We start from the raw sequence: 15,759 nt of genomic DNA, 5'->3' as shown, positions 1-15,759 counted from the left end.
ATTTGGGGCTGATCCTCATACTAATCCTACAAGTTAACAACAATAATACATTTCCCAGAGAAAGTGAGGGAAGCTCTGAGGTGAAGTGACTTGTTATAAATGACACAGTCCTGAATCAGCACTCCCGTGTGTCTGGTTCCCTGGTCCCTTCAATGTCGACCCCCAGTGTTCACTGGGGAGTCCAGGAAGAGTCAGCAGCTTCATGGAGTTCCTGATGGGGCCATGCCACCTGGCAGGAGCCGAAACTGGACACCAGATGGTATCTAACTCTCCCTCTTTAGGGTCCGGTCAGCCCTTCCTCGGTCCAAGGCAAATCCTCCTTCTCAGCACTTGCTTCCTTCCCCTCTCCCCCATTTGCCTGAGCCAAGAGCCTCCTCAGTGCAGTCCTAGGAATGAGCATTGTTCCCTGGCCTCTGGCAGCTCAGCCCAGAAGCAGTCAAGCATTGACTTGAACCCTGTGGGCTTCTTCAGCTCAGGGCCCACAGGGCGTTCTTTAATATTGGGGGCTGTGGTTTGAGTGTTGTCTGTATCCTTTGAGAACATACCTTTCTATTAAACAAAAGAGGATGTTCATGCAAATCCCTGTGCTGTATCCTCTCCCACCCCTTCCCCATACACTCTTGTCCTTAGTGCCCAACTAGTCTCATCAGAGCACAACTGGATATTCAGAAGCAAAGTTGGTTGAGGGAATCATGAAAAATGCTCATTCAAACTATAATAAAGCTTTGAGCCTCAAGCAGATCACTTGGCTTGTGTTTCAGGTACTCTGTGAGATTTCCTTCTCTGGTGCAGTAGGGATCATAGAGCCAGCTTATTCTTCTCATGCTGGGGTCCCTTACCACATGAACTCTCAACTAAAGCCTTCTCCAGAATCATTTTGGCAACTTTATCAGTGACTAGGACTGTGCTGGCAAGTCCAAAGTCAAAGTAATGAAATGTTAATTAATAACAGCTCGGTACAGATAAGTTTAAACTGAATCACAGTTCCCCATGGACTTCCATTGTGTCTTTGTGTACTGGTTCTCACAGTTTTATTTTTGCAAGAGTGGTAAAAAATTTAAGCATTATCATAAAAGTATTCTTCCTCAGAAGAGTTTAAAAAAAGATGCAAGAGAGGACTTTCAAGATGGCGGTGGAGTAAGACATGGAGATCACCTTCCTCCCCACAATTACATCAAAAATACTTCTACATGTGGAACAACTCCTACAGAACACCTACTGAATGCTGGCAGAAGACCTGAGACTTCCCAAAAGGCAAGAAACTCCCCACGTACCTGGGTAGGACAAAAGAAAAAAGAAAAAACAGAGACAAAACAATAGGGACGGGACCTGCATCAGTGGGAGGGAGCTGTGAAGGAGGAAAAGTTTCCACACACTAGGAAGCCCCTTCGCGGGCAGAGACTGCGGGTGGCAGAGGGGGGAAGCTTCAGAGCCACAGAGGACAGCGCAGCAACAGGGGTGCGGAGGGCAAAGCGGAGAGATTCCCTCACAGAGGATCGGTGCCGACCAGCACTCACCAGCCTGAGAGGCTTGTCTGCTCACCTGCTGGGGCGGGCAGGGGCTGGGAGCTGAGACTCGGGCTTCAGCGGTCAGATCCTAGGGAGAGGACTGGGGTTGGCTGCGTGAACACAGCCTGAAGGGGGCTAGTGCACCACAGCTAGCCAAGAGGGAGTCCGGGAAAAAGTCTGGAGCTGCCGAAGAGGCAAGAGACCATTGTTTCAGGGAGCGTGAGGAGAGGGGTTTTAAAGCACCATCTAAATGAGCCCCAGAGATGGGTAAGAGCCGCGACTACCAGCACAGACACCAGAGACGGGCATGAAACGCTAAGGCTGCTGCTGCCTCCACCAAGAATCCTGTGTGCGAGCACAAGTCACTATCCACACCTCCCCTGCTGGGACACTGTGCAGCCCGTCACTGCCAGGGTCCCATGATCCAGGGACAACTTCCCCAGGAGAACACATGGTACACCTCAGGCAGTTGCAACATCATGCTAGCCTCTGCAGCTAGAGGCTAACCCCACCTTCCATACCCCTCCCTCCCCGCGGCCTCAGTGAGCCAGAGCCCCCTAATCAGCTGCTCCTTTAACTCCCTCCTGTCTGGGCAAAGAACAGATGCCACAGGATGACCTACACACAGAGGCGGGGTCAAATCCAAAGCTGAACCCCAGGAGCTGTGCAAACAAAGAAGAGAAAGGGAAATTTCTACTGCAGCCTCAGGAGCAGTGGATTAAATCTCCACAATCAACTTGATGTACCCTGCCTCTGTGGAGTACCTGAAGAGACAATTAATCATCCCAAAATTGAAGCAGTGGACTTTGGGAGCACTATAGACTTGGGGTTTGCTGTATGTGATTGACAAGTTCTGATTTTTATGTTTATCTTACTTTAATTTTTAGCACTTGTTATCATCGGTGGATTTGTTTATTGGTTTGGTTGCTCTCTTCCTTTTTTTTCCTCTTCTTTTATTTTTTTACTTTTAATAATTAAAAATTATTTTTATTTTTATAACATTATTTCATTTTATTTTACTTTCTTTATTTCTTTCTTTTTCTCTCCCTTTTCTTCTGAGCTGTGTGGCTCACAGGGTCTTGGTGCTCCAGCCGGCTGTCAGGCCTGAGCCTCTGAGGTGGGAGAGCTGAGTTCAGAACATTGGACCACCAGAGACCTCCAAGCCCCAAGTAATATAAATTAGTGAGAGCTCTCCCAGATATCTGTGGCTCAACAATAAGACCCAGCTCTACTCAACAACCACCAGGCTCCACTGTTGGACACCCCATGCCAAACAACTAGCAAGACATGAACACAAACCCACGCATTAGCATAGAGGCTGCCTAAAATAATAATAAGGTCACAGACACCCCAAAACACACCACCAGATATGGTCCTGCCCACCAGAAAGACAAAATCCAGCCTCATACACCAGAACACAGGCACAAGTCCCCTCCACCAGGAAGACTACACAACCCACTGCAACAACCTTACCTACTGGAGGCAATCACCAAAAACAACTGGAATTATGAACCTGCAGCCTGCGAAAAGGAGACCCCAAACACAGTAAGTTAAGCAAAATGAGAAGACAGAGAAATATGCAGAACATGAAGGAACAAGGTAAAAACCCACAAGACCAAACAAATGAAGAGGCAATAGGCAGTCAGCCTGAAAAAGAGGTCAGAGTAATGATAGTAGAGATGATCCAAAATCTTGTAAATAGAATGGAGAAAATACAAGAAACTTTTAACAACGACCTAGAAGAACTAAAGAGCAAACAGACAATGATGAATGACACAATAAATGAAATTAAAATTTCTCTAGAAGGAATCAATAGCAGAATAACTGAGCCAGAAGAACAGATAAGTGACCTGGAAGATAAAAGAGTGGAAAACATTTCCTCAGAACAGAATAAAGAAAAAAGAATGAAAAGAATTGAGGACAGTCTCAGAGACCTCTGGAACAACAATAAATGCACCAACATGGAAACTATAGGAGTCCCAAAAGAAGAAGAGAAAAAGAAAGGGACTGAGAAAATATTTGAAGAGATTATAGTGGAAAACTTCCCTAATATGGGAAAGGAAATAGTCAATAAAATCCAGGAGCACAGAGAGTCCCAAACAGTATAAATCCAAGGAGAAACACGCCAAGACACATATTAAACAAACTATCAAAAATTAAATACAAAGAAAATATATTAAAAGCATCAACGGAAAAACAACAAATAACATAATACAAGGGAATCCCCATAAGGTTAAACCTGATATTTCAGTAGAAACTCTGCAAGGCAGAAGGGAGTGGCAGGACATATTTAAAGTGATGAAAGGGAAAAACCTACAACCAAGATTACTCTACCCAGGAAGGATCTCATTCAGATTCAACACAGATTTTAAAACCTTTACATACAAGCAAAACTAAGAGAATTCAGCACCATCAAACCAGCTTTACAACAAATGTTAAAGGAACTTCCTAGGCAGGAAACACAAGAGAAGGAAAAGACCTACAATAACAAATCCAAAACAATTAAGAAAATGGTAATAGGAATATACATATCGATAACTACCTTAAAAGTAAATGGATTAAATGATCCAACCAAAAGACATAGACTGGGCTTCCCTGGTGGCACAGTGGTTGAGAGTCCACCTGCCGATGCAGGGGACACGGGTTCGTGCCCTGGTCCAGGAAGATCCCACATGCTGCGGAGTGGCTGGACCCATGAGCCATGGCTGCTGAGCTTGCGCGTCCAGAGCCTGTGCTCCGCAATGGGAGATGCCACAACAGTGAGAGGCCTGCGTACCGCAAAAAAAATAAGTCATCATTAAAAAAAAAAGTTTTCTTTTAAAAAAAGACATTGAATGGATACCAAATCAAGACCTGTATATATGCTGTCTACAAGAGACCCAATTTAGACCTAGGGACACATACAGACTGAAAAGTGAGAGGATGGAAAAAGATATTCCATGCAAATGGAAACCAAAAGAAAGCTGGAGTAGCAATTCTCATATCAGACAAAATACACTTTAAAACAAAGACTATTACAAGAGACAAAGAAGAACACTACATAATGATCAAGGGATCAATCCAAGAAGAAGATCTAACAGTTGCAAATATTTATGCACCCAACATAGGAGCACCTCAATACATAAGGCAAATGCTAGTAGCCATAAAAGTGGAAATTGACGGTAACACAATAATAGTAAGGGACTTTAACACCCCACTTACACCAATGGACAGATCATCCAAAATGAAAAAAAGACAGGAAACACAGGCTTTAAATGATACATTAAACAAGATGTATTTAATTGATATTTATAGGACATTCCATCCAAAAACAACAAAATACACTTTCTTCTCAAGTACTCATGGAACATTCTCCAGGATAGATCATATCTTGGGTCACAAATCAAGCCTTGGTAAATTTAAGAAAATTGAATTTGTATCAAGTATCTTTTCTGACTACCGTGTTATGAGACTAGATATCAATTACAGGAAAAAAAAACTGTAAAAAATACGAACACATGGAGGCTAAACAATACGCTACTAAATAGCCAAGAGATCACTTAAGAAATCAGAGAGGATATCAAAAAATACCTAGAGACTAAGGACAATGAAAACACAATGACGCAAAACCTAGGGATGCAGCAAAAGCAGTTCTAAGATGGAAGTTTATCTCAATACAATGCTACCTCAAGAAACAAGAAAAATCTGAAATAAACAACCAAACTTTAGCAATTAGAGAAAGAAGGATAAAAAAAACCCAAAGTTAGCAGAAGTAAAGATATCATAAAGATCAGATCAGAAATACATAAGAAAGAAATGAAGCAAGTGATAGCAAAGATCAATAGAACTAAAAACTGGTTCTTTGAGAAGATAAACAAAATTGATAAACTGTTAGCCAGACTCATCAAGAAAAAAAGGGAGAAGACTCAATTCAACAGAATTAGAAATGAAAAAGGAGAAGTAACAACTGACACTGTAGAAATACAAAGGATCATGAGAGATTACTACAAGCAACTATATGCCAATAAAATGGACAACCTGGAAGAAATGGAAAAATTCTTAGAAAAGCACAACCCTCCAAGACTGAACCAGGAAGAAATAGAAAACATGAACAGACCAATCACAAGCACTGAAATTGAAATTGTGATTAAAAATCTTCCAACCAACAAAAGCCCAGGACCAGATGGCTTCACAGGTGAATTCTACCAAACAATTACAGAAGATCTAACACCTATCCTTCTCAAACTCTCCCAAAATACAGCAGAGGGAAGAACACTCCCAATCTCATTCTATGAGGCCACCATCACCCTGATACCAAAACCAGACAAAGACGTCACAAAAAAAGAAAACTACAGGTCAATATCACTGATGAACATAGATGCAAAAATCCTCAACAAAATACTAGCAAACAGAATCCAACAGCACAGTAAAAGGATCATGCACCACGATCAAGTGGGGTTTATGGCAGGGATGCAAGTATTCTTCAATATAGGCAAAACAATCAATGTGATACACCATATTAACAAATTGAAGGTTAAAAACCATATGATAATCTCAATAAATGCAGAAAAAGCTTTTGACAAAATTCAACACCCTTTATGATAAAAACTCTCCAGAAAATAGGCATAGAGGTAATTACCTCAACATAATAAAGGCCATATATGACAATCCCAAAGCCAATGTGATTCTCAGTGGTGAAAAACTGAAAAACATTTCCACTAAGATGAGGAAGAAGACAAGTTTGCCCACTCTCACGACTATTATTCAACATAGTTTTGGAAGTTTTAACCACATCAATCAGAGAAGAAAAAGGAATCCAAATCAGAAAAGAAGAAGTAAAACTGTTTCTCTTGGCAGATGACATGATACTATATATAGAGATTCCTAAAGATGCTACCAGAAAACTACTAGAGGTAATCAATGTATTTGGTAAAGTAGCAGGATACAAAATTAATGCACAGAAATCTCTTGAATTCCCATACACTGATGATGAACAATCCGAAAGAGAAATTAAGGAAACACTCCCATTTACCATTGCAACAAAAAGAATAAAATACCTAGGAATAAACCTACCTAAGTAGACAAAAGACCTGTGGGCAGAAAACTATAAGACCATAATGAAAGAAATTAAAGATGATACAAACAGAGGGAGAGATATACCATGTTCTTGGACTGGAAAAATCAACATTGTGAAAATGACTATACTACCCAAAGCACTCTACAAATTCAGTGCAATCCCTATCCAACTACCAATGGCATTTTTCACAGAACTAGAACAAAATATTGCACAATTTGTATGGAATCACAAAAGACCCCAAATAACCAAAGCAATCTTGAGAATGAAAAATGGAGGTGGAAGAATCAGGCTCTCAGACTTCAGACTATACTACAAAGCTACAGTAATCAAGACAGTATGGTACTGGTATAAAAACAGAAATATATATCGATGGAACAGGATAGAAAGCTCAGAGATAAACCCACACACATATGGTCACCTTATCTTTGATAAAGGTGGCAAGAACATACAGTGGAGAAAAGACAGCCTCTTCATAAGTGGTGCTGGGAAAACTGGACAGCTGCATGTAAAAGAATGAAAGTAGAACACTCCTTAACACCATACACAAAAATAAACTCAAAGTGAATTAAAGACCTAAATATAAGGCCAAACACTATCAAACTCTAAGAGGAAAACATAGGCAGAACACTCTATGACATAAATCACAGCAAGGTCGTTTTGTACCCACCTTCTAGAGGAATGTAAATAAAAACAAAAATATACAAATGGGACCTAATGAAACTTAAAAGCCTTGCATAACAAAGGAAACCATAAACCAGACAAAAAAAGACAACCCTCAGAATGGGAGAAAATGTTTGCAAATGAAGCAACTGACAAAGGATTAATCTCCAATTTATACATGGAGCTCATGCAGCTCAATATCAAATAAACAAACAACACAATCCAAAAATGGGCAGAAGACCTAAATAAACATTTCTCCAAAGAAGATATGCAGATTGTCAACAAACATATGAAAGGATGCTCAACATGACTAATTATTAGAGAAATGCAAGTCAAAACTACAATGAGGTATCACCTCACACCAGTCAGAATAGCCATCATCAAAAAATCTACAAACAGTAAATGCTGGAGAGAGTGAGGGGAAAAGGGAACCCTCTTGCACTGTTGGTGGGAATGTAAATTGATACAGCCACTATGTAGAACAGTATGGAAGTTCCTTAAAAAACTGGAAATAGAACTACCATATGACCCAGCAATCCCACTACTGGGCATATACCCTGAGAAAACCATAATTCAAAAAGAGTCATGTACCACAATGTTCACTGCAGCTCTATTTACAATAGCCAGGACATGGAAGCAACCTAAGTGTCCAACGACAGATGAATGGATAAAGAAGATGTGGCACATATATACAATGGAATATTACTCAGGCATAAAAAGAAACAAAATTGAGTTATTTGTAGTGAGGTGGATGGACCTAGAGACTGTCATACAGAGTGAAGTAAGTCAGAAAAACAAATACCGTATGCTAATATATATATATATATATATATATATATATAATCAAAAAAATAGAAATAGTGGTTCTGAAGAGCCTAGGCACAGGATAGGAATAAAGACACAAACGTAGAGAATGGACTTGAGGACATGCGGAGGGGGAAGGGTAAGCTGGGGCAAAGTGAGAGTTGCATGGACATGTATACATTACCAAATGTAAAATAATAGCCAGTGGGAAGCAGCTGCATAACACAGGGAGATCAGCTTGGTGCTCTGTGACCACATAGAGGGGTGGGATATGGAGAATGGAGGGAGACACAAGAGGGAGGAGATATGGGGATATATGTATCCGTATATCTGATTCACTTTGTTATATAGCAGAAACTAACACAATAATGTAAAGCAATTATACTCCAATAAAGATGTTAAAAAGTAGATGCCAGTTTTGTAGCTATTTCAATTCAGTTGAATTAGGTTGTTTTCCAACCAGCCGAACAGCAGATTGAAGAGCTGAGCTGAGTAGAAAAGTCAACATAGTGTCCTGAACATGAGGCAAATACAGAGGACAGTAATGGGGGACCAGGCTGTGTTGAAATAGGAAGAAAGCTCAGCAGCATTGACTCCTACCCTAAACTCTGTTGTTGAGGAAATAGGCCAGAGGCTTGTCCAAGGCCACACAGCCAATTCTGGCAGGCCAAGGACTAGGACCCGAGTTCCCGACACCTAGTCTATTAGTGCTGCATAGAATTTTTCGTGTGAACCAATTCTTTGTACAAACTTGAGGGTATGTTTGAATTTATTTGAAGTCTTTCATATTACCTTTAAAATTCTCATCAATTCTTCTTTAGATAACACACCTCAGCCATGCTTCCTGTGGTTTAAAAATAATGTACACCAGCTTAGCGTCTCCCCACAACTCTTGGAGTTAAGTCGATGTTCCTGTGTTACTCCAGTCTTCTCCAGTCTCCTGGAGCACTGCTGTGGATCCTGGTTTCAGAAGCCTTCCAGATTGCCTCATGTGATTTCCAGTAAAGCTCTTAATGTGTCATATCCATGCTAACATTGTTCTCTCTAATCCTCGGCGATTTGTTAGGTCCATTTTGTTTGGTCTATGACCATGTGAAGTGGATCTGAATGTTGGATGTTGGCAACTCTCCACTCACCGTTCTTGTCAGCCTCCTCCCTCTGTCAGGGAGTTCCAGGGTTTCAGATGCGTTTTCTCAAGTGTCTGGCGGGTAGGGGTGTTGAGAAGAATTCATAAATAACCACTGCCTACCTCTGGGCATTTATCTTGCTGTTCCTCCACACCATAATGCTTTCCCCTGCTTCTTTGCCAGGTAAGGATCCTACTCATTCTCTCAAAAGTGCCAGATGCCATTATCTTCATCAGGTTGCTTTTATTCATTCCTTTTGAAATGAATCTCCTCTTCCTGTGTTCCCAAAATATATTACTGGTCTCTTTCTTTCTTGAACATTATTTGTCTATCCTTCCACTTAGGTTTTTAAGCTCTTTGAAGGTGTGGCTGTGTCATTTTTGCATCTCCAAATGGCTTAAGAATTTTACCTAGTAGTCATTTCATCAGTCTTTTTTGATTTGAATTTCTAAGTCAGAAAAAAACCTAAATTTAGATGGCTTTTAGCATGGAAGGATTAGGAACGTTCCCATGTTTGTTTCGTGTTACATTAGCATAAGTGAAAGTTCCACTCTTTATATATCTTTCCCCACACGTGTTTTTCCATCAAGGAGGCTCAGGTGAGGGACCATGTTTGGGATGTGCCGCAATCCTAAACAGGAAGCATGAGTGATCTGTAAGGAGTGTATGTTACAGAATGTTCTTTTCCAGAGTAGACCCTGCCCGTTCTCTATTTCCAAGGGTGGGCACGACATCTGCATATCTTGAGCACCTTGCTACCAGAGGAGGGTCCAGGTCGGCTTGGCCCTGGCCACAGCAATGCAGGAGGTGGGGCTGACCCTCAGGGAGGCGCTGTCCTACATGCTTTGATAGAGTGGACAACGAGATGGCCATGACTAAGCTTAGATATCCAGCTCTTTGCAAACCACACCTCAACTCCTGAGAGAAATCATCTGAAAACTTTCCTAATTTCATTATGAGGTGGAAACCTTGCAAGTAGTCTGCATTAGCCAGGGCAGGTTGACTGTGAAACCATTCATGCCCATGTCTCAGGGGCTTAACACCAGAAAGTGTTATTTCTGCATCTGTCACCAGCGATGTGGGTCCTTGGGTGTGTGGGTGAAGGAAAGGGGTGCTTTGCTGCATTTAGGACCTGAGCTCCTTCTGTCAATGGCCCCAACATGACTGAGGGCCTCAAGACCTTTTCTGGATCCTCTACATCTGGCTGGCAGAGGAGGCAGTGGAGCTTAGTGCATGCCCTGGAAATGGCATTCATCACTTCCACCTACACGCTGTTGGCTAGATCCTGGTCATATGGTCCAACTAACTGCAAGGGATGGTGGGAACTGTAGTCTAGTTGTGACCCTCAGAAGAAGAGAGAATGGGTTTGTTGATTATCTAGCCAGTTATCGCATGGATCTTGTTGGATTTATTACTGTTAATATTATTTGTCTTTTAAACCTGATATCAGTTATTAAATTAATCATAATTGGAAAGGTTTGGTGAAGGAGATAAACAGATTTGCCATCCCTACAAAGCCTTCCCTGATTCCCCCTCACTCTTCCCAGCTCTGACCACCAGGAATACTCTAGAGAGGCCTCCCTGGTGGTCTCTGCCTCTCTCCATCCTCATGATTTAGGGCCTAGATCTATGACTGTGTTCTTGAAGGGTCTGCATGTTCATGGTTAATAACTCCCATCACATGGCATCACGTACCATGGACAATCACTAAAGATTTACAGAATTTATAAATGACTGAAGCCTCAACTCCTTTACCCTCATTCCAACACAACCTGATGTTTGTTGAGTTTTACACACATTGGGAGTCTGAAGACCCACAGCTCCTGTGCCCACACCAGTGGTAGTCCAGCCACCAGGTTAGGACTAGAGAACTAAGTGACTATAATAACTGGAATAGAAGTCCCAAATTATTTAGACATAGAGAATTATATGTGTTCTTTAAAAATAGCGTATTAATATTTTTCTCATCTGAATTGGGAGATGCATGAAAAACATGGCCTGAGATTTAGTTCAGCTAACAATAACTTTGTGTATGTGTTGGCACTAGATGGATGGAACCAACAAATTTCATCTGTATATCTGGGAGACAGAGAACCAGCAGGACGTGGAGAACATGGCCCACTGCACTCTCTGCTATGGTAAGCCTGGATGGCATTGCTGATCAGACTGATGTCTTCAGAACAGGATGAATTAACTGGTGACCACAGGCCATTTCTGCTGCTCAGATGTGTATTTGCTTGGTATGTGAAGAACTTTAGAACTGGGGAATTTCCTATTAAGTCTGAATTTCTAGTTTTTCTTAGGAAGTCAGAATAATCTGGAGAATCCCAGACACTGCATTCCCTTGTGGCCACAGTCAGCCAGAGATGAGTGGTGCCAGCCCTCTTTGGAGGGGCGGGTGTCTGCTAGTGCCCCACCCTCCCCTCCCTGCCCCTTCCCTATCTTCTCAGCCCTGGCCTGCTCTGCTAACTTACCTGTACTGTCAAGTTCCTGTGGATGGCTGGACTTGTGTTCCTTCCTCAGTGGCACCTTAGTGTAAAGGGAAGACCACTGAGCTAAGGTCAAGAGTCCTGGTTTTTGGCCTGGAACTGCCTTTGGCCATCATCAGGGTATTGGCAAGTTGTTCCCTGTCTCAGAGTCCCCGCTTCCATCACTGTATCCCACACTGGCCTGGGCCAGAAAGAACATGATGCTGAAACCCACACATGCCCACGTGTGAAGAGCTCTCATCCACACCCACGTCACCCGGGGCCAGAGTGAGTCCTGTAGGTGAAAGCAAAAGGGGACTTAATAGTTCCCTTTACCGGATCCACACTAAGTCCTAACACTGCCAGGAGAGATTTGGCTCTGAAAACTTGGTTGGGTCAAATACAGGAACTGCCATTTGTAGAGTATATTACAGCCGATGAACTGCTTTCCCATCCATCGTCTTATTTGACATGTGGTTTCTCTGGGCCTCCAACCCCCTCCTGCAGAAGCAAAAATCTAGCTGGTGTTTATTGAGCCTGAGCTTTTGCTACACACCAGGAGTTGTTCTGAGCCCTTACATATATTAACTCATTTTAAAGTTACACATCACAAACAACCTCATAAGGGAGGTACTATTATTATTATTATCATTATCGCCATCTGACATGAGGAAACTGAGGCTGTGGGAAAGCTGAGTAATCTGCCCCAGGTCACACACCCCCATAAGAGGTCGGGCCTGATTGAACCAGGCAGGAATCTGTGAATCTAGTGATTAGGAAGCCGTATGGCCTAGTGGTTAGAAACATTAACCAAGGAATCAGATACTCTCAACTTTTCCTTCTGGGAAACAGGCACATTTATTGACAGTGCCCATCTACTAGCAGAGTCAACCCCATGCAGGCAGCCCTCAGCAGCAGCTTTCCCTACTGAGCACCTGGAATTGTGTGTCCATGGGAAGGGAAGGGACTCGTGGTAACCCCGCCTCTCCCCGCCTCTCCTCTGCAGATCAGTGCATCCCGGCCCCGAAGTGCGGGCTGGGCGTGCCCAGGCCGCTGGCGGTGGACGCGGACGTGGCCTTCGTGGTGGACAGCTCCGTCGGTATGGGCACCGACCTCTACCGCACAGCCTTGACTCTGGTGGACACCATGCTCGACAACCTCGAGGTGGCTGCGCAGCCGAGCATGTCCCCACGTGGGGCCCCCACAGCCCTGGTGACACACACGACCCCCCACTTCTGGCCGGGCACGGGGCGGCCACCTGTGCGCGAGGGCTTCCACCTGACCTCGTATGGCCGCCGGATGCAGATGCAGAGGCATGTCCGCGAGGCCATGGACCACCCCCTGCGGGGAGCCCCGGCCCTGGGCCACGCCTTGGAGTGGACGCTGGAGAAGCTGCTCCTGGTGGCCCTGCTGCCCAGGAAAGTGCAGGTCCTCTTTAACATCGTGGCCAGTGAGACCAGCAGCTGGGACCGGGAGAAGTTAAGGACTCTGTCCCTGGAGGCCAAGTGCAAGGGCATCACGCTGTTTGTGCTGGCCTTGGGCCTGGGCGTGGGGACCCGCGTGGCCAGCAGCCCCTCCAAACAGCACCTGCTGCACGTTGAGGGGCTCTCGGACGCGGAGGTGGCCTATGCTCGGGGCTTCACGCAGGCCTTCCTGAACCTCCTAAAAGGTGAGCAGTTGGGGAGCCCTGGGGATGCTGGGTGGGGAGAGGAACATACAGAGCCTGGCATATGGGTGAATGGGTGCCCATTGCACCTTCAATCTTGCTGAGGTGTAGGCAGCCCCGAATTCTCTGAGGGAGCCCCCAGGGAGCACACCACTTCCTGAAAACCCTGAGCTATGTTGCCCTGACACTGTGCCAAGCCTAGCGTTGGTTTCTTGTCTGGTGGCTGGGAGGCCTCAGGTTTCCACCGAACCTTTTGATTTTCTCATTTACCAGAATGAGGATTACAGTCTCTTCTCTATTTGTGAAGCCTACGTTCAAATACCTGCATGAAAGCACCACTGCTGTATACACATAAGACATTGTTACTGTTATTGCTGTATCCAGTGATTCAGAATCTAGTGCTATAGAACAGTGTTTCTCAGATTTTAACATGCACATGCATTTCCTGGGGATCTAGTTAAAATTTGGATTCTGACTCAATGGGTTTGAGCTGGGGCCTGAGAGTCTGCATTTAAAAAAATTTTATTGAAGTGCAGTTGATTTACAATGTTGTGTTTAATTTCTGCTGCAGCAAAGTGGTGAGTCTGCATTTTTAACAGGCTCCTGGTTGATGCTGATTACCACACTTGGGTAGGAAGGGTCTTCAGGGACTTGCCAGGAAGTGAGGGAGACAGGACAGAAGTCCGGGGTCTCCCACCTCAGGTTGGCTAGATGAAGCCACCAGTGAAGGGCACGGTGACAGTGAAGCTTGGCCAAAATTCTTCCCTGCATCCTGTTCTAGTAGCCTCACTTCCAGTTGAACCAAGTTCATGGGCAACTGGTGCCAAATCTGTATCCCTAGCATGATGATGGAGATGGTTAGGATTGGGGGTGGGTATTATCCTGGTCATATTTACAGGAGTTTGTCTTGGGCTTTGTCCAGCTGTGCATAGTCCACAGCAACTCATGTGCGGGGTGCCTCCTTGTGACGTGGGAGGCCTTCTTGCCCTCCTTGCTGGGAGACATTAGTTTCTCAGTTTGTAAGCGGGTGTGACAACCCTGTTGGGATCCTTGAGGAACATCTGTCCATTTGTCAGTGAAGGAATAAAGGGAGTCTGATGGACATCTTAGAAGTAGAGACATAGCATTTGTGCTTCTGTAATTTGAGGGGTATGGACGTTAATGAATTGGTTCTAGTCCGAGCTTTGCCACGAATGAGCTGTGTGAATCTAGAAAGGTCAGTGGACCACCCTGAACTTTAGATTCCTTACCTTTGCAAAAGATGGAGGGGAGAATTGTAATAGATGGCTGACGGCCTAGTGCTTCTTTGAGGGAGATGGTGGCTAAAGGATTAGTTTTTTAGTCTGTTTTAATTTCACTTTATGTTTTATGACATTAGGTTGTATTTCATATTGTTCTAGTCTTTTATGTTATTTTATTTTATATTGCTTATACAATAGGATGCATTTTATTCTCTTATTTTGCTTGTATTTTATTTGCTTTTATTTTTGTATTTATTTTATGCTTTGTTTGATGTTACATCTTTTTGATTTTATGTCAATGGATTCTTTTTGATTTTGTATTTTATCTTGTTACTCTTTATTTTGTTTTATTGTGTATTTTACTTTATTTTATGCTTTACTTGATTTTATTTTGTGTCTTAAGTTTTACGTCTTAATGGTCTTTATGCTTTACTTCATTTTTTCACTTCATTTTACTGTTGAGTTTCATATTATTTTACACTTTATTTGATTTGATTTGATATTTTATTTTATTTTTAGGTGGAGCAAACCAGTATCCACCCCCAGAGCTCATTGAAGAGTGTGGAGGCCCGAGCCGAGGGGACACCTTGCTGCAACCCATCCTGTCTGTCAAGAGGTAGGCTGAGGGCAGGGCTGGGCTCTGTCTCCTGCAGGGAACTGTCTCCCTTAGGTCACAGGCAAGCCAATCCTTGACTTGACTCCAACCATTGGGACCCAGATGCTCCTGTGTTCGACAACTCTGATAAGGTTTTGTTTTTCTTTTCTTATTTTTCAATATTAAGAGTAATACAGGGCCAATAAAAAAATTCAAAGATCACGTAAGTGTATAAGAGCAAACAGTAACTATTTTCGATTCCACTGCATTACCTATCCTCTAAACCCATATCCCAGCAGTAAAGTTGATAATGCTAAACATATTATTCTGATACCTGTCCCAACACGTCTGCAAACCTAGGACAACAGCTAGGTGATGTGGTAACGAAGTCATCAGGAAATACCCAAGCCTGAAGCTCCCGTGCCCAGTGACACCAGGTGGGACGCGCCCCCTCATTCTCATGTTTTTTGTTTCCATGCAGGTTGCCCAAGTGCCAGTTTGGCAAATGTGTCCTTGCTGATGATTTGGAAACACTCGAAGCAACCGGCTCTTTTCTAGAGGAGAATAGAAAAGCCACGATGACATCTTTCACTCAGCAAGAAGCACTCAAAAACTATGAAAAGAGTGGCTACGA

General features: G+C 43.4%; 1 protein-coding gene across 1 annotated transcript in view; it reads left to right on the top strand.

Moving 5' to 3' along the window:
• The window catches only part of LOC138414068 (collagen alpha-4(VI) chain-like), a 62,858-nt gene extending 47,570 nt beyond the window's left edge, over positions 1-15,288 (top strand). The window contains 3 exon segments of the mRNA XM_069540655.1: positions 11,203-11,293; positions 12,630-13,292; positions 15,050-15,288. Of these exon segments, the coding sequence (XP_069396756.1) occupies positions 11,203-11,293; positions 12,630-13,292; positions 15,050-15,150 (855 nt within the window). The 3' untranslated portion in view covers positions 15,151-15,288.
• Positions 15,289-15,759: the final 471 nt, after the last annotated feature.

This window comes from Delphinus delphis, chromosome 4 (genome assembly GCF_949987515.2).
Source record: "Delphinus delphis chromosome 4, mDelDel1.2, whole genome shotgun sequence".
Lineage (NCBI taxonomy): Eukaryota > Metazoa > Chordata > Mammalia > Artiodactyla > Delphinidae > Delphinus > Delphinus delphis.
Note: the sequence above shows the minus strand (reverse complement) of the source record. Positions and strands in the feature narration are given on the sequence as shown.